Below are 22,329 nucleotides of genomic sequence, written 5' to 3'. Positions count from 1 at the left end.
GAAAGGGAATCTGGCATTAGTCAGCGTAGAGTGAGCAATTGTATTGTGCATCACTTGTTTTTCTTCCCCTTTTTATTATTATTATTATTTATTGCTTTTTTTTTTCTGTTATTAAACTCATCTTAAACAATGAGTTTTTACTTTTGATTCTCTGCTTCACTCCACTGGGGCAGGGTGGGAACAAGCAGCTTCATGGTGCTTAGTTGCCAGCTGGGCTTAAGCACACAGTTGCTAGGATATACAAATAAGACCACTGCTCCAGTAAAACTTCACTAGAGTTGTCCTTAACTAGTGATGCTAACTGTACCCCTAAGTACAGCCAGGAATTGCATTGTTCAGGAGATGTGCATGATTTGGTTACATGTTAGTACCACATGAGCTCAGACAAACAGAGCAGCATCACTGCTGATGGACCTTGAAAAAAATAGCCCAGTTTTTCTTCTTAAGAATATAGTATTTTTTAATCTTGTGCTTCAGTGAGTGATGACTCCATTCCAATATATTTATTTTCTTCATGCCATTCCCAAAAGCTAACCAAAGGGAAAGCAGTACTTATGTTTACCCGAGAAAGTTTTGTTACTTTAGTCATTATAGTGGCACAGATGCAACTGGACTGTGAAGTCCCTCTCTGGAACTGTTATTCCATGATAATGCCATTCCAGTCAGAGATCAAGTCCTTGGAAGAGGCTGAGAAAGCACTCAGTCTCTTATCAAGAAGGGTAGCCCAACAATTACTTTGTATCATGTAAAAACATTCCATACTACATCCCAGACTTGATGCCTTCATCTCTCAGCTCCTCTTCCCCCCCCTCTTTCCCTTACCTGACATATCACTATTTTCTGTCTGGTAATAGGACTGCATGGACCCTGTTGTGGAAATACAACCTAAGTGCTCTTGAGCTGTCTCTGACAGAAGAGCCTGCATGTTCCACACTGTACCCCACTGATCTGTGATAACCCAATTTTTAATTTATCCAAGAGTGATGACTGCTTGGAAAAATCTTCCTTCAGTTTAATGACAAAGAAAACCTTGGCAGTTTTTCTATCACTCTGCCAAGTGAAGAAGTCTGACTTACAGTTTCAAATGAAAACCTATTTAAATAGTGCCAATCTAGTACTTTGTGGGGAGAGGTAAAAAAACCCAACACACCAGAAAACCAACGTTTCCCCAAAACTATTTTTTAAATGCTTAGATACATCATAAGCACAGTCACACCAATTTACATCAAAGAAAACCAATGCAAACAGGTAGCGAGTGGCACGTACTGACATACAGATGTCACATCCCTTCCAAGCTGGTGTCATTATTATTCCCACCTTTGCAGCCTGATGCCCAGATTGTTCATGGACTGCCATCTGGTTGGCACAGTCACCTTTGATCCTTCTCCATTCTTCCCTATTCTACATTCAGTGTTTGCTGATATGTCAGAAAGCTTGTTCCGAGACTGAGGCACGGCTCACATTAATTTTGTCCTGTGATAGAGCAGTAGTTTTGCCCTAATACTTTATTTTGCCTGGGGGGGGACTGGTCTGTACCTCCTAAAGTGCTTTTTACACACACCACACAGCACAGTGGTATTACAGCCTTATCCACAGAGCTGGATGTGGCAGCGTGGCGAACAACAGTGGTGGTGGTGGTCTGCAGCTTGCAGCAGGAAGCTGCTCTAATGAGTTTTACATACCTGCAACAGGTAGCAAAAGAACTAATACAGTTTAAGGAAGTGGTCTGTTAACAATGCAAGAAAAAGAAAAGTCACTCTTCTAAAATCAAAAATAGCTCTCAGAAAGAATGAATCTCAAAAATAGACCTAGAGAAGAACAGTTAGACACAGCAGGAATTTCCTCCAAAAGACAGACCATCGTTATTTCCATTCAACAGTGGAATGTTGAATTATCTGTCATTGTAAAGTCAGGAGCTTTTGTTGGACACCTCTGCATGGGGAGTAGCCTCTTTTTTTCACTTGGATGTCTCCAAACATCCAATCTAAGCTCATCAAATCACCTGTGTCAGAAATCAAATTCATACAGTCTGCTTGAGGTCAGTTTAAAGTCCTCCCACAGGTTTTACCATATCAATTTGACAAAGTACATCCTTGATTGTTGAAGGATGTGTTTTGAGACCCTGCTTTTTTGCCTTTTTTTTTTTTTTTTTTTTTGTGGGAAAGCAATCACCATCATCTCTGTAGTTTCTATCCTTCTGTGGATTGTTTCCCTCTATTAAATTCCACGGCTGGTTGGATCAAAAGACCATCCTCATTCATTCTGTAGTCTTCTATTACTTTCTCCCTTCTCAGTTTCTGTATGTCTGCCAGCTGACACAGCTCCTCTGGCAGCTCCATGCAAATGGGCTAATAAAGAAAAAGAAACAGAAAAGAAATCAATAATATGAAATAGCATACTATAGTTTTGTTAGAACCAGGGACGAGGTCCCTCTGTAGTTAGCCAATGGAACACAACAATCCTGCTATCACATCCAGCACAGCACCATATCTACTGCAGCTTTACCAAAAGTGCACTGGGGATATCAACTGTGCTGCACATGGGTGTGGTAATGGCTCTGTGGTACCAGAGCTCTGCGTGTGAACTGCACCTCTTAAACTAGAGGACTCTGCACTTCTAGGAAAATATTTACTTCTGTGCACCGGGTTCCCAGGCATCTGCTTCTTTGAATTCAAGTCCTAAACATGAGAACAGGTCTGGATTTCCAAGTACCTAACAACCGTCAGTATGAATCCACAAGGAGGGGTAAAAATATAACAGATGTAGCTGCTTTACTAGCTCTTTTCCTAGGCGTCTGCATCCACAAGAAGAACAATTACTGCTGGCAGACAGTCACACTGAAAATGCAGGAACTGCCAGGCGTTTCAGGGTGGGAAGTTTGTGTTCACTCCTCCCCCTCAGCAGGGAGGAAGATTATCAGTTTCTGAAAGACAAGGAAGAGAGAAGCTGAGGGTTTCGATAATGAAGCCCTGAGGATCAGAGGGCGCTGCTTTGCATCTGGTTTGTGGGTAAAAAGTCAGGGAGTGCCCTCCCATTGCTTAGGAGGGAGCATCCACCATTCAGAAGACTCAACTACCACTTGCAGGTGATGACACAGGCAACCACAGGAAATGTCAACATACCTTTCCAAAAACATCAGGATCAATGAGATGCCTTTCTTTTTATTTCCTTCCTTTTTATTTTTTTTTTCTATATTTTCTTCTTCATCCTCTTCTGCCAGTACTTCATCAACAAGAATGTTGCATTATCTCTTTTGGCTGCTGTGAACCACTGGCAATACTTTGCTGTTGCTAGTAAGTCAGACACAGTCTGATCACATTATCACATTCAATGATGCAGAAGTCTCAAATCAAGCACTCCTGAGTATGTCAAAGACCACAAGGATGATCTGAGCCTAGCAGGAGCTCATTTAGTCAGAAAGTGATTCTGGTATTTTGCCACTACACATTTGAAGTTTAAATATGCATTACAAACAGATTTCAAATAAAGTAGAAGAAACTTCTATTTGTGTGATCTACCCACAAGATATAGAAACAACAGAAAATTATTAACAGTGAAATGACAGTGAAAATGGAATCTTTTGCTACCCATACTAGATTTCTGAAGCCAACTGCTTTAGAATGCAGAAAGTAATGACAACCAGTTGAGATATCAAATCAGTCTTCAAAATACCATTTGAAATACCCAGGATCAAGTTAATTCCTTGGCTAATCTTATGGAATAGATGGATTTACAAAAGGATTGTTTTCAGCAAGCTGAGAACCATTTTAAAAATTCTACAAATAGCCCAATACAAAGCAGAATTTGTACTCTCTTCCCTTTAACAAACGGTTCTTTTCTCTTGTGTCATGCCTACTTTTGCATGCATTTCTCATGGAAATTCACATGTCAAGTTCTTTTTTTTTCCCCATGAACTAAGAACAACCCTCTTTGTTTTGACAGCTTTCCTCTAAACAGAAAAGATTTTCAAATATGACCTCCTCTCATATCTGTGAAGCAACTATGACCTCTTGTGGTTATCTAATCTACTCCTAAATCCTCAATAATGGGATTTAAGGCTCTGAGCCCTTAAGTAATTCCCAAAGGATTCAAGTCTGTGCTTCAGTGCTTTGTTAAACTAGGGCAAAGAAAAACAGAATTTTTTTCATGAAGATAGAGCTGCATTCTCTTTTCCTAATAAATACTTCAAGACATTAACAACTGCAAAAATGAGGAGCTAAAAGGATTTAATCATGTTAGTTTGGTCTCTTTTTTATGAATGAGGATGTTTGACCATGCACTTTTCACCCAAATTTAATACCAACAATATCTTCCAAGTTAGTGTAAGCTCCCACAAGATTATGTCATTGAGCAGACAGAAAAGCACCACACCAATACCACTGCTTGTTTGGTTTGCATGGACCTGTTCTTTCCAGCAGTGCAATAAGTGAAGCTCTTTCACCAAAAATCTCATTTCCTCCACTTTCTGCTTTAAAAATTAACAAACAACTACAGTCTCCACCATCCAGCCACTCCAGGGTACCTGAGCATCCACTACCACTGGTTCTGTGTAACCAAAGATTAAAAACATTACTTTATTTGATTTTTCACCTTTTTTTTTTTTAAGATAACTCTTGTGAGAATTAACGAGGATGACCAGATAACTCAGTCATGCTTTTATAGAAATAAAAATCTTTGGTGAACAAACATTACTCAAAACCAGACAGTGTATGCAAACCAGCTCAGCAGCACAGTTGATAGATCAGGAGAAAAACGGAACAAGATATGGGGACCAAACACTCTCACCAAAACAAAGCAACTCTGTCAGCTCCAGGTACCAGCACTTTACTCCTGCCTGTTGCTCTTCATATCCTCACACATGTACCAGCCCCTGTTGAGCCCAGTGGTTCTCAGTCTCTGAGCAGAGTGAACAGAAGGTGCACGTGACTGTGCTCGTGCCTTAAGAGCTGCAACTCGCCATCCACTAGGCAGGCATGGGCTGGGTTCTGCTACTGAGCTAACAGGAAATGGAGCTGGGTGCACACAGACACCAGCACTGCTGCACACTGAAACAAGCTATGCCGCATAAAGCAGGCGGTACAGCTGCAGAAAAAGAAGCTTCTGCTAACTGGGTACTCCAGAGTTTGTCCATTAGAGCCCTAGATCCAATCAGTAACCAGAGAAATAATCAAAGACATACCCACCTTTGTGCTCACAAAGTGATCTCCAGACCCAGTCCAATAAGCATTTAAATACTTAGGTCAGACATCAAGTTATCCATTAGAGATGAGTGGAGCAGCAGAAGGTACTTGGCTTTCAGAACAAATGCTTTAGGCAGAGAAGCTAGGAAGGGTCTCAAGGACCATATATCAAGATTCTCCTGTGTATCCCAGTGCAGATGAAACCAGTTATTGTTGTGGTTTAATCCCAGCCACAAATTAAATCTCATGCCAACTGTAAGGTCACTCCCCTCAACCCCCATCAGGGTAGGGAGGAGAACTGGAAACAAAAGTTAAACCTTGTGGGTTGAGATAAAAATAGTTTAATAAATCAAAAAACAAAAAACCTAATAATATAATAATGATAAGTGGAGGGAGAGAGAAAAACAAAATCCAAGAGAAAAAGTGATGCACAATCATTGAGCAGCAATCAGCTCCCTTCCAGGTAACTCCTCTGGTTTAAATACTGGGCATGGCATTCTATGGTATGGATATTTCTTTGGCCAGTTTGGATCACCTGTCCTGGCCATACTCCCACCTTTTTGTGCAGCTCCTCATGGCAGAGCATGGAAAATCTTAAAGCCCTCAGCTTAGGGTAAGCACTACTGAATAAGAACCAAATCAGTGTGTTGTCAACACTATTCTCATAGTGAATCCAAAAACCACAGCGCTGTACCAGTTACTAAGAAGAAAATGTACTCTGTCCCAAGACAGTTACTTAAGTTGAAAAATATTTAAGAAAGCTTTTCATCATAGACTTCTGCAGTTTACAACACATTTCCTCACGTTGATCTTTATTTTCAGTGCAACTGAATGCTTTCAGTGTCTAAGGCCATCTGTGTACAAGCCTGTGTTGGTTAGAAAAGCAGAAATTTGGAAGGAGGGATTGCTTCCTGAAAAAAAAAACAAACAAAACAAAAAACAAACCAGCAAAAAACCCAACCAACAAAAACATGAACCAAAAACCAACACACGCTTACTCCAGCATTTAATGCTAGATTCTCTCTCATCTGTCTCTGAAACTACACTGGATTCCTAAGAGCTGAAATAAAAGACCTATAGACAAAAAAAACACCTCCCATGAAGGGAGCTAGAGAAGCAGCTAGGGATAGTAACATGATCAGCAGTCAAAACCAGAAGAACATGAAAATAAGCCCCAATTAAACAGCATGACCATGATACCCTGGGCAAAACTGCACTATGGAGTTGTTTACACTGGTATATTTATTGCATGCACATTACATGGTCATTTTCCACTTTTAGTCTTCAGGGCAATGGGATGATTTGGTCTGGTAATAAGGAAAGCATGTTGTCATTTGGCTTAGGTTTGCTGTACAGAATTCTCAAAACAGAAATTTTGAGAAACACTATTGGAATTCTAAAACTTAGATAAAAATAAAGCTGTGTTCAAATTAGAGGTTTCACTGAGTAGCTTTTATAGCAATATCAAATAACATTTAATCCAGGCTTTTGAAAAAGATTTTAAGTCTATGAACAGGCAGCACAAACCCACTTATATTTACTGAGGAAGTAAAAAGACCAGAATGAAGGGATAAAAAAATGCTCTTGTAGGAAAGAGGTTGTTCCTATTTGGTAAAAAATCTTGCCTATATAGTGAGGTCTCATTAAGTATCTGATATCCTTATTTAATAGCTTCTTTGGAAATCTTCTCACCCCATCACAACCCCTCTCCAGAACAAAAAAGCAAGGTCATGTGATTAAAAATCCTAGAAAAATGATAGAATCATTTAGCTTGGAAAACACCTCAAAGACCATCAAGTCCACCACTAAACCACATCCCTAAATGCCACATCCACACATCTTTACGGGTGGTGACTACACCACTTTCTCAGACAGCCTGCTCCAATGCCTGACCACCCTTTCAGCGAAGCAGCTTTTCTTCATATCCAGTGTAAACCTCCCCGGCACAACCTGAGTCCATTTCCTCTTGTCCTGTTGCTTGTTACCAGAGGAAAGAGACCAATCCCACCTCACTGCAACCTCACTTCAGGTACTTGTAGAGAGCAATAAGGTGCCCTCTGAGCTTCCTTTTCTTCACACTAAACAAGCCCAGGTCCCCAGCTGCTCCTCATAGCACTTATGCTCCAGACCCTTCACCAGCTCCATTGCCTTTCTCTGGACATGCTGCAGCACCTCAGTGCTGTTCTTGTAGTGAGAGGTCCAAAACTGACTGCAGGGTTTGTGCCATGACATCACCAGTGCTGAGTACAGGGGCACAATCAATGCCCTGGTCCTGCTGGTCACATCCTTTCTGGATTTTAGTAAGGCTTTTGATACTGCCCCTCAGAGCATCCTTCTGGACAAGTTGCCCAACTGTGGGATAAGCAGGTCCATGGTGTTCTGGGTGAAAAACTGGCTGAAGGGCAGAGCTCAAAGGGTTCTAGTGAATGGAGCTACATCTATCTAGCTGGCAACTGGCACCAGTTGAGGGATACCATTGGTATTCCTTGTGGTTCAATTCCAGAGCCTGTTTTGTTCAGTATATTTATCAACAATCTGGATGTAGGAGTTGAATGTACCGTTAGGAAGTTTGCTGATGGTACCAAGCCAGGAGGTGTTGCTGACTCTTGAGGGACAAGAGGCCTTGGAGAGGGATCTACATAGTTAGGAGCATTGGGCTATAATTAATGGGATGAAATTTTCCAAGTTGAAATGCCAGATTCTGCATCTAGGATGGAATAACATTGGACACAAGTATATATAGTGAGAGTGGCTGGAAAACAGCCCTGCAGACAGGGATCTGATTGCCAGCAGGCTCAGTGGGAGTCAGCAGTGTTCCCTGGCATCTTGGGATGCATCAAACACAGCATCACCAGCTGGTCAGTGGAGATGAAGGTGCTGAGCTCTTCTCCCTGGTATCCAGTGACAGGACATGTGGGAATGGTTCAAAGCTGCACCAGGGAAGGTTTAGTCTGGATATTAGGAAGAATTTCTTGGCTAAGAGCGTGGTCAGACACTGGAACCAGCTTCCTAGGGAGGTGGTTGATGCTTCAAGCCTAACAGTATTTAAGAGGAATTTTGACAATGTCCTTAATACCAGGCTTTGACTTGGCCAGCCATGAAATGGTCAGGCAGTTGGATTACATGCTCACTATAGGTCCCTTCCATATGAAACAGTCTATTTTATCAAGCTTATGTTCCCCAAATCTTAAAAGTTCTTAACCCATCAAGTTTTCCCTTTCTTGTTCCCATCTGAAAGATGAACAAAACCAAGGGAAATAAGAGAATGATAAATTGGCTGCTGAACTGCACAAGGATTATTTCCTTCTAATAGTGCTGTCAATAAAAGTTCCCTTTTCCCCCATTTGACTCAGGATTCATTTTAAGCAATTTGCTCTGTTGAAACTAGGTTTCAGAATTAGTCAAAAATATTAACATATCCAGAACATTTTCCCACCCAAGTTATATATAGCCTGTATTGTACAACCTTTGTGGTTCTTCAAAACCTGAATTTCAAATGAGCTATTAGGAAATACCAGCATAAGCACTGATGCCAACTAATGCTTGCGCCTGTCTATCAAGGCAGTGTTACAAAATGTCCTTAACTACAGCAATTTAATCACTGCTTACTGCCTTGCTCTTAAAAAAACCTCACAGAAACATCTCAAGATGGGCAAAGGACAGCTCACCACTGAGTCTTCAGAAGGTGCCTCATTGAATCACTCACTGAAGTCACCTGCTGTCTGCACTTCATGGTGGCATCTCACTGGAAGGTATCTTCACCTGTAAAGTGCAGACATGGTACAGAAGGAAGCCACAAGTTGTCACAGAGAACTGCAGAACAGTTGCAGAGCATCAGCAGCCTGTGATGGAAGGGATCAATAGCCATGACCAATGTCCATTAATCCAAGGCAAAGAATGTGGAGGTTTGACAGTGGGGTTGCATATAAGAAGTAAAATATGTTACAAGCAAATTAATCACCATTCTGACTGCATGCAGTGCAGAGCTAGCAATCTGACTCCTTAAAGCTGTTATGTAAAAGGGTAGGTTAGGTTTTAAGAATGACTTATATAAGTTTTATGTTGTATTTGTCTATGTCTCCTTCTAGCCCAGTACTCTTAGTATCAGAAGAGAGTAAACATACAGTGATGCTTTCCCAGGATACTTACAGTTTTATACCTTTTATCCAAAACCTAAAATAATGATTCAAGATAAGGAAAATATGGTGAAAGAATAGCTAAGTTGTCAAACCTTTTGCCTATAAACTGATTTTGCCATTATGACTCATCTCTGACAACACATAGAGCCAGAAGGAAAGCAGGCAACACAATAGCATGGTGTTGGCTTGTTTCTATTCCTGCTTTCATCCTTTTTACCTGTTTGCATGATCTGTGGAATCAGATAGCAGCAGTGAGTTCTTCACTTGTGCATTTTATGGTTAAACCTTGACTCACGGACTTCTGTCTTATGGAAAGTCTCTCTTAAGCTGTCAAATTTTCTGTATTTTTTTCAGCACACACCTTTAAGAAGAAGTGCAGTGTTTGTTTTGGTAGTACACAGACATGCAACCCACATTTTGCAAAGGCAGGAGTTTCAAAGTGTGAGGATGCTCAGAAAGCAAGGTTAGGGATGTAAGCACTGACAATAGCCAGCTGCCTGCTCACTATGCAGCTCTTTAGGCTGCTAGAGCCCAAGAGGTACACAACCCCTGCTCCCAGGGAAGTCAAATGTAAAATAGCAGTATCACACTTCCATGAACTTTATTAAAAGTTACTTAAAAAAATTACCTGTTGAAGTATTATAAGAGCATCAGAACACTGCTACACTCTAAATGGTGTGTTAATTATATTAGTTTACTTATTGTAAGGAATAAACTGTTGCAGCCACTGGATAAAGCCAGGGATAACATTTTTCAAATTATGCAGGCAGGATTCCATGTAAGCCAGAGTTCTTAATTCCACTGCTGCCTTTTAATGCAGAGTCTCACTTGTGCACCCAGCCTGTTCCCATTTTAACAACACTGAGAAGCTGTCTCTAGGAAGTGCTTCACAAAAAGCATCTGTGAGAATTTGCTCAGAAGTACCTCCCAGTTATTCTTCCAGCAGTACAGAGTAGAAGACAAGATAACTTAATTTCACAGTATCAGGTACATTACAGAGTACCCAAAACCAGACTCTGTCAGTCCCTTACTTCCATGAGAAGTAGGACTGAGGCCAAGGAATCAGAGTAATTGACTCTCTGAGCACAGAGAGCTATCAGTGCAAGGAAGGCAGGCACAGCAGCTCATACCGAGACAACAGAACAATGAGTGCAACTCTGTGTACCTTGGATCCTGCTGTGGGCAGCCCTGGTTAATTATTGCCACTGGTTCTGTTACATATTCCAGCCAGTACCTTTGGGAGTGCTTTGGGTGGGAATTTTCAGCTCTACCTTTTTCATACAGTTAAGACTTAACAATGACTGATATTTGATCTGTAATGAAATAACAATTTTTAGGGGAAAAAGGCCCCTAAAACTGAGAGAAACCTGTGCCATTGGAAGCTTGCTACATAGCCCATGTTTGGGATTTGAGGAGTTCCTACAGGCAGTCATACCTATGACATGAAAAGTTAGTATATATGCAAGCACAAGTCAACTGTGTATAACATTTCCATGCCCATTATGAAGGATCATAGCCATTGTGTTACTTCCTTCTCTTCAAAAGGCTCTTAATTCTCCTGTTAGTCACATACTAATCACCATACCACCAGGGCTAGCACCAGCAAAATCAGATTTTTGTGATAATTTGGCCTGTTCCCTCATTTTCACCTCTGTTTTTACCAGCAGATGGTTCCCACTGCTGGGTGCCTCTATTTGAATTTGTTTCTGCACTTGTGCAAGGGGCAGAAAGAACAAAGAACATAATGCACAAGCTGACCGGGCTCCTGCTTAAGTCACAGTAGCCTCAGGTTGTTCCAAGTTTGATCAAGAACAGCAAAAGCATCTTTTAAAAAAAAAAAAAAAAAAAAAAAAAAGCACATTAAACCTGCTGCTATTTTTGGGTAGTAACTACCTTTTAAAATGGGTCTACACAAGATTCTAACTATCAGCCTTGCCTGAAGTTTCTTTCTAGCTAGAGCAACATTCTTTCTAGCCAGAACATTCACATGGTTCAACAACTGTCACATCCTAGTAGTGCTGACCTTCTCTGAGAGAATGCCCTAAAGTTTCTCTTAGTTAAACTTTTGTTCTCAAACACAATACTTTTAAAGGGCACCTGTGTATCCAAGGCCCTGAAGGACACTGTACTGGTGAAAGAGACAGTCTGAGACACAGCAGCAGCCATGCATGACTTCAAGCATGAACAGTCTGATTTAAATGCCTACAGTCTAGAGCATGACCCCAACTCTGTTATTTGACAAAAACCCTGTCTAAGAGTGAACTGCAGCACTAGTCTTTTTCATTATGATGCACAATGAAACAAAAAGGTTTCAGATTTAAATATTACATGCACTAAAAACAGAATGCACCCTAATTTCCAGGCTTAGCTAGGGAAGGGAAAAGACAAAACTAACAGACCAATCACATCAACCCTTGCAATTTTTCTTTTTTCTTTTTTTTACACTCATACTTTAGTATTTGAATTGTTAAATATAAAAGTGAACAGACAGTGAAATAGCTGAAACACTTAACAGCTCAGCTGTGGAGAATATACAAACAGCAGACTATTGTAAAATGATCAAAGTATATATTTTATCTGAAAGGAGACATGGATGTCCTCTCTCTGGAATTGTTCAAGGCTACAGCCCAACAGGTACACAATCCCTGTTGGGGGTATGCAACCAAAGCTGCTGGGTGGAGCTCTAAGCAACCTGGTCTAATACAAAGTGTCTCTAGAACTAGTGATCTTTAAGGTCCCTTCCAACCCAAACCATTCTATGACTCTGTTTTCTCTCCCACTATCCAGGTAAAAGCAGATGCCTGTTCTTCAGCCGACACAGCCTTGCACTCTTGTCACCATTCTCTGAGAACAAAATGAGCTGATTTTGGATCTGTGCCTGTATAAGTATACACCTGCATATGCATCAGAGCAGGACCCACACAACCAGATCAGCACCTGACAGCCACCACAAACCCAAAGGGCAATTGTTGTTGCAGCACATGGCACAGCTGAGACAGCCACAATACACAAAGTATCACCATACAATTTCAGAAGGCATCAAGCACTCACCCATACAGAGCATCACCATACCACATCAGAAGGCTACAAGCACCTGCCCTTCTTGTTCTTCAGCCCAGCCTTTTATACCCCTGATGTTGATGCAGTGCACCTGTGTGCCCTCTGTTCCCTTTGGTGATGGGTCAGTGCCCCTGGGCACTCCATGGCTCATTGCTGTCAGTGCTGCTCACCTGCTGCTCACATCTGTAGTCCATGGGGGATGAGGTTCTGCTGCAGCCCCAGTCCCAATTACCACAAACTGTGTCCCTACAAACAGACTTACTGAGCTTTGAGTTATATATCACACCATGTACATTTCGTGAACAAATGTAAGATTAAAATAGTCACCAAGAGGAATGCTCACTGGCTGAAGCACTTTGATTTCTCCAAAAGATCAGTGGTGCTCTTAGCCACTTTTACAGTTGGTAAGAGCTACAGGATAAACATTTTAAAAAGCAGGCTGGTTTCCTTCCAATGTCTGCAGATAACAAGCTCTGTACCTACCTTTCTGTTACCATTGTTCTCTCAGAATACATCTTGTTCTGATACAGACAAACCAAGAGATAACAATCTCTGGGAAGAACGTTGTCTGACAAAGACTAAGTACACTGCTTGGCTAATATCCACATTACCTCAGAAGGAATATTTTGAGCTATCTGAAGCCCTGAGATGGCTTTCTAAGGAAACATAGGGAGAACTCCATGGGCCACAGTCTATTTGGTTCTGTGCCTGCTTGTTTGTTCCTTCAACAGCCTAAAGTGCATCTCAGCAAGCAAGACAAACAAACCTAACACAGAAGTCAAAACATTATTAAAATGTCCATGCTGGTGCAATGTGAAAGAGAAATATTTCAGGCAATACCCTCTGCCTCTGTTCAGAAAATGAACTGCTGCATATGAAGCAACTCCTTCATTCAGTGTGAGTGGTTCTTACAGAAGATCCTGAAGCTAGCCAACAATAAGCTTATTTTCCATAAAAAAGCCCTTATCTCAGATAAAATTTCACGTTTATTCTGAAAATATAAGGTGAAAGCAGAACCTGAACAGATGTTCACTGCAAAGATCAGCAACACTCTTAAAGTAAACTGCAGTTCAAGGCACAAAGAATAAAGTACCTGACTGGAGCCCAAGAATGATGCAAATTAAATATCTGTAAGTCTTTACCCTGAATCAATAATATTTGATCCATTAGTTAGGTAGTGTAATTGGAGAGCAATTATACAAGCTCACCAATATGAAAAAAAAAGTTGTATCACTGAAACTTTACTGTAGTCAAATAGAAGTTACTAAAATAATAAAAAATGGTAACATCACAGGACCATAAGAAGAAATATAATATTTGAATAAACTATTCAAGTGTGGTCTTGTGAGAAGACTTAAAGTAAAACCATCTTGGAGCATGGGTCTGTGGGAGTTTGAAATATATTTTTACTAGCTTTCTGAAGGGACACTTATAAATGTTTTGAGAGCATCTATATAACTCTAACTTTCCTGTAAAATTGTTCTGGAACCATTCCACCATAGGTGAAATGCTCATAGGAAATTCTCCCTGAAACCACAAGGAAACAAACCAAGGAAATTCTTCTACCTAGGAACACTACTGGAAAACAAGAAAGAAGAACAAAATCAAAACCAACCAACCAAAACCAAACCAAACAAACAAAAATAAAAAAGAGAGAGAAAAATGTGAGAGAGAAGAATTGTAAACAATGCCTTGGCGGAACCTTTTACCTTGGAAGAAGCCTTATACCCACCACCTTGTTCACCTTTTCAGAGCTGAGGAAAACAAACTTGGAACAACTGAGTTTGAAAATCAGAATTATAGTCAATGTGAGTTGTGGTTCCCCCAGCAAGCACTGCCCATCCCATCTCCTTCTGTGAAAGGAAGGAAGCATTTCACTATACTTAAAAAGCATTGCTGTTCCCTTCCCTGAATCTGTTTAATTTAATGACAGAAGCAATTTATATTCTAGTGCTGAAAAGCAACTTTTGGGCACTCGTTAAAGACTAGTCAAGTCTAATGACTTAAGCATCCCATCAGAAACAAAGTCAGCATTGAACTATAACTAATTAATTTACAGACTATTACATACAGAATAAAGCGAGTACATAAAAAAAGGCAGAATGAAGTAAGTTAATCACTTGGTAAGTCCAGTAGATGCCTTCTAGCTAGTTGCCCCTCAGCACTTTGCTCCTATCCCTGAGGTAAAGCAGATGGCAATAGAAATGCACAGGACCTTTATACATTAGAAATGTTTTTCTTAAATATTCCCATATTTATGCCATTAGTGAAGGAGGCTCAGATAAACAGATCATTCAACAGAGATGTTTTTGCCTATGTGAATAAAAGTAAGACCAAGTTAACATGACCTTTAAGCATTTTAACTTCTCAGCACCGTCCATAAGGGAAAGTCTTATACATGTACAACAACATATCAAATGAACTTGCCTTCAGGATGTAAACAGGGGGCACTCTTATCTCAACTGAATACTTTGGAGGAGTTACTTTCATTAGCAGTCTCATTGGTCATTAACCACTGTTATTTAACCAGTAAGCTTTAATTCAATACAGTCCCAAGACCTTCCCAAAGTGAGCTGTTATTATTATTATTATTTCACTTATAGATAATTGGGGAACAAAAGCTGTTTGATTATACATAATTTTAATTCCTACTGATTCTAGGAGAAAAAAATGAAACCAAGTAATTCAGATGTGAACCAAAAAGGAATTAAATTGCTGAACTATTGGTGGGCACGACCCCCCTGCCCCAAAATGCAGTAAGCAAACCTCACCATTGACTATTCCATGACCAAAAATTATCCTTAATCCTGGAGCGCTTCTGCTGGTTTCCAAGTTCTTCACTGACATGAAGGAGGGAAAAAAATAGACATACATCAGGTTCCACCCTTTGAGGTGGGAGCTTATCATTACCACTGACCTGCTGGAAAGCAGCTCTGCAGAGAAAGACCTGGGGGTCCTGGTGGGCAGCAAGCCATGGGCCAGCCGTGTCCTTGTGGCCAAGAAGGCCAATGGTGTCCTGTGCTCTAGGAAGAGCACGGCCAGTAGCTCGAGGGAGTTGATTCTGCTCCTCTACTCAGCCCTGGTGAGACTGTATCAGAAGTGGTGTGTTAGTTCTTGGTTCCTCAATACAAGGGAGATGTGGAGCTCCTGGAGCAACCAGTGGAGTGCAATAAGGATGAATGGTCAGCTGGAGGATAGGCTGAGGGAGTGGGCCTGTTTGGCCTCAAGAACAGATGATTGAGTGTGGACTTCTTCAATGTCTATCAGTATCTGAAGGAAGGTGTCAGAGGATGGAGCTCTCATCAGTGGTGCTAAGCAACAGGACAAGAGGCAATGGGCAGAAATGGATGCACAGAAGTTCCACCTGAACATGAGGAAAAACTCTCTTGTGTGGGTGACCATGCACTGGATCAGGTGCCCAGAGAGGTTGTGGAGCCTCCCTCACAGGAGATACTCAAGAGTCATCTGGATGGGATCCTGTGCCAAGTGCTGCTTGAGCAGGGAGCTTGGACCAGTTGACCCATTGCAGTCCCTTCCATCCTCCCCCGTTCTGTGAATCTGCGATTTGCAAAACAAAGCAAGACCGCAGGACCGGGACCCACTATCAACTTGGAAAAGAAAGAACAACGCAGTGACTTCAGCCGGCCGCTCTCGCTGCGCACAGGAGCTTCCCACACGCCTGCGCGCGGGGTCCGGGGGCGGCTGCCGGGCGTGTGAGGGGCGGGCGGCGGCGGGCGGGGCCGGGCCGGGCCGGGCCGGGCTGGGCGGAGGCGGCGGGCGGGGCTGCGGCAGTCGGTGCGCGCTCGCCTTCCGCCTCAGAGCAGGGGGCGGCCGCGGTCGGGCCTGTGCCGGGGCGGCTGTGGCACCGCCGTCGCCGCTCTTCGGCTGCGTAACTCTTCCCCCGGCCCCTCCCTTCCCTTCTCCTCGGGCCCAGCGGCGGCGATGGGGTCCCGGGCGTCCACTCTGCTGCGGGACGAGGAAATCGAGGAGATCAAGAAGGAGACGGGCTGTGAGTGCGGGGGCCTGAGTGCGGCGGGGCGGGGCGGGCAGTACGCGGGTTCGGCGGCCGGAGCGGGGCCGCTCGCAGTCCCTGGGGCCGGGCGGGCCCTGCCCGGCGCCGCCTCGGCGTTCGCGTCGGGGGCAGTGCCCGGTCCCAGGCAGCGCAGCCCCCGGGGCCGGGATGTGTGGCAGGCCCGCGGAAACGCCTCTCGGAGGGGAAGCGCCTCTCGGTTCCCCCCCGCCGCTGCCGGTAGCAGCAGCGAGATCCCAGCGGGATAGAAGGGAAGCCGTGCTCTTGGTGTGTGCAGTATTGTATTCGGTCAGAGGTAACTCCTTGGGTTTTGAAGAGTTGTCTGTATGGATGCCTGGTCCTGGAGTGTCTCTTAGTTTTTAACCCAAAGAAACTGGCGTTGAATAGTAATTTTTTTCCCCAAGTGTTATTTGTTTTATGGGCTAATGCTAAAGTTGCCGTAAGGGTATTCAGAATTAATGCTGAGTGGCATTTAAATCCTAAAGGAAGTAATGTAACTCACGAGAGATAAGTGTTATTAACTAAAAAGAAGTGAAATTCCTGTACTAGTCAGCAACTGGGAGAGCATTATATAAGCTGGACTCTAATATTTAGATACTTTACCCTACAGTATTTGATCGAGTTGTACTGCACAAACATAAAGTACCTTAGAGAAGGTGAAACTCCAGTGTTGTTAATTTGCCTGATAGAATGATTGCCTGAGAGTTCCAGCAAATGATAATAAATGATTTAGTTCCACTAAATGATAATAAATGCAGGATGCCTTCCTAACTATCTGGGGAGCAGAGGTCATAACATCATAGGTATCGCTTTGCTGTTTGTTCCCCAGGAAACTTCTCAGGTTAACATGCTTTTCCAATTTTTCTTCTGAATATACATTCTGATCTGTTCTTGCTACTTGAAAATGCTTTCTTCAGCTTTCTTTCCAATATCAATGGTATCATATATTCTTCTTAAGTGTCAGTTTATTTGTGTCAGGAAAATGTGTGTCTACAGGAGAGGAGTAGAAGATTAAGAGAGCACTGGAGCTAGTGTAGTGGCAGGCTGAGTGAGTTAACATAGTTTCCATGATCCTTTTTCCATCTGTCATGAAAACCTTCTACAGGAAAGCTGTGATAAACAAGTAGAAATGTCAAAGTCTGTTTATCCAGCAATAACTTTCTGTGGCTTTTTTATTTTTAATCACAAAGATCATGGAGTAAAGGTAGCCTCCTCTCATTTATAAAGATGCTTCAAAATCCAAACCCCAAATATGGAATATTTTTCCAGAAGGTTTTACATTTTTCCTCATGCTGCTACTTGATTTATTGTCTGTGGTGTTTTATTCCTTAAAGTTTACTTACATGGTAGTTAAATAAATACCATTTAGATGGCTATATAGGCATTGTAAGCAATAAATCCCCTTGACTCTAGCTAGCCTCTAAATGCTCTTCTTGTATCATCAGAGGGTGATCAAAGTTATGACTGGTGGGTTTCAGCTTTGTGACCTGATGTCCATTCATTTCCCCATGTTTTTATCTAGTAAATTTTATAATTCATGCCACTTTGCTAACCAGCCATTGCTAATCTCTGACTCATGCTTGCCTGTAAGTCATCACAGTGTGTCTCATTGACGTTATCAATCATTTTCTTCTTCTCCCCAGTCTGTAACTGCAGTTTAGGAATGTGATTTTTCTCTGCTTTTTATACTTCTCTAGGTGGATGGAAAATTCCACCAAGATGTTAGCACTGTTATACACTTCATATAGGTGAAAATATTCATACAAGGTGAGGAAAAAACCCAAAGAAACACTAGTTAACTGGGTCAAAGTTCACAGGCAGAATGCTCAGGTAGTGTTACTGAATAGACTGCTGTGGTCTCTTGGAAACTTGATGCTGATGGTACTTTAGCTACTGAAGAGTTTGAGAAAGGGACTTTGTAGACATGAAAAGGTCTGGCAGCATTACAAGTCCATCTTGAACTGGTGGTCTGATAAGTGCTCCCAAAGATTCCTTTTTGGCCTCTTTACTGTGAAATGTGTTTCCTGCAGTTCATCTGGGGTAGGTGTGTAGTACTGAGTAGAACACAACCAATTTGATTGAGTTCAACTGTGGAATTATATAACTTCTGCTCAATTTCATGTAGCACATAAACTGAAGAGCTAATGGTACTGACATGAGTGAGAAACTGTATGTTAATATTCTTTAGCAGAACAGATAAAGAAATGTCTTTTAGGGCACTAGAGGCATAGTCTTTCAAAAGCTAAGCAATGACACAATCTCTTGAATGAAATTGCTTGCGTTAAAATTCTTCTCTTTTTTGTGGTAGTGAGGAGCAGTTTGTAGGGTAAGTTCAGAGACGTGCAAAGGTAATGCATGAGGTTCTCAGCAGCAGGTGCGAAGCCTGAAATTGACAGTCCTAAATCTCACATGGTGTTGTCTGGAAAGTGTTTGCTTTGCATATAACATTTTGAGATTTTAGCAGGAAAACACCTTGAAGTCATCCTAATTGCTTTGATATTTCAGTAACAACTATAAAAAAAAACAGATGAGAGACCCAAGATGTTGCTTGTCTGCATTCTGTTGCAAGCTTTTGGAAAGCTGTTGGAATGTAACAGTATTCAAACTATTTGGTTCACACCCTTTGTTTCCATGCTTTGAAGCACTCTGCCTAAGGATTAATAATAAATTAATGCTTATACCTGAATTTGGGAGGAAAAAAGGTTTGCATGGTAGCAGATACTAGATTTTTCTGATGAATATTTATATATATTTCCAAATATATATATGTATATATTTATATTTATATGAGTTTATGCTACTGTTGTAGACAAGAATATGTAATTGCTAAAAACTTTACAGTGATTTAACATAAGTAACATAGAGAAAGCAAATCCTAATTTAGAGGTCTTGATCCTAAATTTTTAGGAAGATCTTAGTGGAGTAGCAGTATAAAATGGTGTTTCAGCTAATTTTAAGCTCTAACCGTAGATTTTCAGTCATAACTTTAGAAGCAGTCATAAATTGCAGATCTTAACTCTCCTAGTTATTCAGGAGAATCTTTACTTTGCTTACAAATGCACTGAAAAATGTCCAGTGACACAGCTTTTGTGAGGGATGAGAGCCAAAAGGAAATTACGACAGAAGACAGTGGTGAACCTGAATCATCCTCCTTTTGCACAGAGCTGTGACATGCTTTTTGTCTAGTGTGACGTTAATGAAAATATCACTTCTCCTGTCAACAGCTACAGACTATTTCTCACATACTAGCTGTTCCAGCGATTTTCCAAAAATGGAGATGCTGACATCAGTTTGGGAATGATAGCTGAGTAGAATTCTCATCACCTTCTTTGTTTTCAGGGAGGAGTGGGAGTATGGGACTTCTAATAGATCTAACTCCAGCCTTCTTTTTTTCACCATCAGTTGTTGTTGTGGTATCTAAAACATTAAATCAGAAATGCGGAAGGTTGAAGCCTTTAGAGTACTGGTACTTGTTTTCTCTGTGTGTGTTGCTTAACTTGGAAGTGAGCAAGCTGCCCAGTCTTATCGTAGAGAAGTAGCCTGAGGTGAAACTGAGCAAATTGCCCAATCCTATGCAGAGAATGCAAGTCGCTGAGGAGACAAGAAGGCTGGGGGGGGAATTGTTTGAAAACCCAGTTGCTGGCAGGTCATGCTAAAGGACAGAACTGTTGAACCAAAAACAAATAGCCTCGAGAAAGAAAGAACAAACCTGAAAAGAAACCTGCCTCACTTGTCACAGATCAAACAACTACTGTGCAACGTCTTCCCAAATAAGTTTGAGCAAGTAAGAGAAGCATTGTGCATGTCCTGGTGAAGGCTTTTTAAACTATTTAATCTGAGAATTACAGTAAGTCCTAGTTTAACATTGTAGACAATCGCACCTTTACTGAATACACATTAACATTCAATTCAGTCTTATTTCATTGTATTTATTAAATTTATCAGCAGAGACTGAAAAGCCAAGATCTCCTGTCGGGCCCTGTGGTTTAATCTCAGCTGATAACTAAGTACCACACAGATGCTTCCTTAATCCCTGTCAGGGTCGGGGTAGAAGCTTGGGCAGAGGGTAGGTAAAACCCATGGGTTGAGATAAAACATTTAATAATTGAAATAAAGTAAAATATAATAATAATTTTTAAAGTGTCAATAATAGCAATGAAAATACTAATTGTAATGAATGAGAAATAAAACCAGAGAAAGACAAATGAAGCACAGTACTAGTACTGTACACAGTACAGTCCTGCTCACCTCCTGTTGACAATGCCCAGCCTGTCCCCAGACTGCAGTTGGCCCCTCCTGGCCAAATGCCCCCGGAACTGGATACACCGGACCTGATGTTCTGTGGTACAGAAGATCCCTCTGGCCAGTTCAGATCAGCTGTTCTGGCTGTGCTCCCTCTCAGCTTTTTGTGCACCTCCTCACTGGCAGAGCCTGGGAAGCTGAGAAGCCCTTGGCTTAGGGTAAGCTCTACCTAGCAACAGCCAAAACAGCAGTGTGTTGTCATCATTACTCTCCTATGAAATCCAGAAACCACAGCCCTGTACCAGTTACTAAGAAGAAAATGAACTTTGTCCCAGCTGAAACCAGGACAAGTGTTCTTTCAGTGTTAAAGGAATTGCTATTCTATAGAGGTTTATCCCACTCACATCACAGACTAAGGATCTAGTTGTCTAAGATCTTGGGTTGTCTAGTACCTTGGCAATGTTGACACAGTTATGCTGAATTTAATATTGCCTTTGTAATTTATGTTTCAAAGTGCAGATTTAAAGTCTGCAATAACTTTCTGCTTGCTTTGTAGCTCAACTCCTTCTCAAATTTCTTTAGAAATAGGCTTTTTAATTTTTAATTCCATGTCCCAGAACCTTTAATTCCATGTCCCAGACCCAGAAATTAATTTTCTGGGCAATTGGCTCCCAGGTTGGGTGCAGAGGGTTTCAGTGAATGGGGTAACATCAGGCTGGTGACCAGTCACTGGTAGGGTTCTGCAGGGCTCCATTTCAGGGCCGGTGTGTTCTCCTCAACATCTTTGATGTTAATGAGACGTTCTCCTTAAAGTCTTTGTAAACAGCTAGGATGCAGGACTGGAAGGCATACTAAGTAAGTTTGCTAGTGTCACTAAGTTGGGAGGAGCTGTTGACTCCCTCAAAGGCAGAGAGATCTTAACAGAGGGCTGGGCACCAAAGTATTGCTGGTTGAATGCACGATCTAAAAAATACTATTAAATTTAATGATAAATCTATCTTTGGCTCCAAGTTCTGGAACAAAACCTTCCTCATCTCTGCTCTCTGGTGAGCAGTCATAGGACCAGAAGGAAAAGCATGAGGCTGTGACAGGGAAGGTTTAGGCTGGATATTAGGACAAAGTTCTTCACCCAGAGAGTGAATGGGTACTGGAACAGGCTCCCCAGGGAAGGGGTCACAGCAGCAGCCTGATAGAGTTCCTTAAATGTTTGGACAATGTTCTCAGGCACATGAGGATGGTGCTGTGCAGGGCCAGGAGCTGGACTCCAATGATCCTTCTGGGTCCCTTCCAAGTCAGATTATTCTCTTATTCTGTGAACCCCAAAATGTTTAGATTTCAGCAGTCCTGTAAAGGAAGAAAAGTAAAGTAAAAATCAAAGCCTTTCTGACCACTTGCCAGATGCAGAGAAACTGAGCTCACTTTCTGTCTTTAGGTGGAAAACCGACAATGGGAGTAATGAGAGATAAACAAAAGTGAAAGAAAGATTCTATAGCAGGGGTCTTTAGTGTCATGAGTGATATAGAGGTTATCAGTGCAGGCTGTGTTCAGATTATTTCTAGCTGTAAAGGAATTAAAGGAAATAAAGTGGAACTGTGAATCAAATATATTTTCTTTTTAATTGACATTTACTGAATCAGATAACCAAAAATTGTTAAAGATAAAAAATAGAAATGGATAG

At 41.6% G+C, this 22,329-nt stretch overlaps 1 protein-coding gene and 1 long non-coding RNA gene across 2 annotated transcripts in view; one reads left to right on the top strand and one right to left on the bottom strand.

The window, feature by feature from the left end:
• Nucleotides 1–1,163: 1,163 nt before the first annotated feature.
• On the bottom strand, nucleotides 1,164–21,994 carry LOC106629393 (uncharacterized). The gene is made up of 4 exons (XR_003380669.2): nucleotides 20,658–21,994; nucleotides 15,297–19,826; nucleotides 8,849–8,942; nucleotides 1,164–2,348 (listed from the first exon to the last, which is right to left on the bottom strand). It is a non-coding gene; the product is annotated as an uncharacterized LOC106629393 (long non-coding RNA).
• CHP1 (calcineurin like EF-hand protein 1) overlaps nucleotides 16,254–22,329 on the top strand; it is a 32,953-nt gene continuing 26,877 nt past the window's right edge. The window contains exon 1 of the mRNA XM_005480023.4: nucleotides 16,254–16,388. Coding sequence (XP_005480080.1) covers nucleotides 16,322–16,388 — 67 coding nt within the window. The 5' untranslated portion in view covers nucleotides 16,254–16,321. The remainder of the gene's footprint in view (nucleotides 16,389–22,329) is intronic.

This window comes from Zonotrichia albicollis, chromosome 6, assembly GCF_047830755.1.
Source record: "Zonotrichia albicollis isolate bZonAlb1 chromosome 6, bZonAlb1.hap1, whole genome shotgun sequence".
Lineage (NCBI taxonomy): Eukaryota > Metazoa > Chordata > Aves > Passeriformes > Passerellidae > Zonotrichia > Zonotrichia albicollis.
This window is presented reverse-complemented; position numbering and strand designations above follow the sequence as displayed.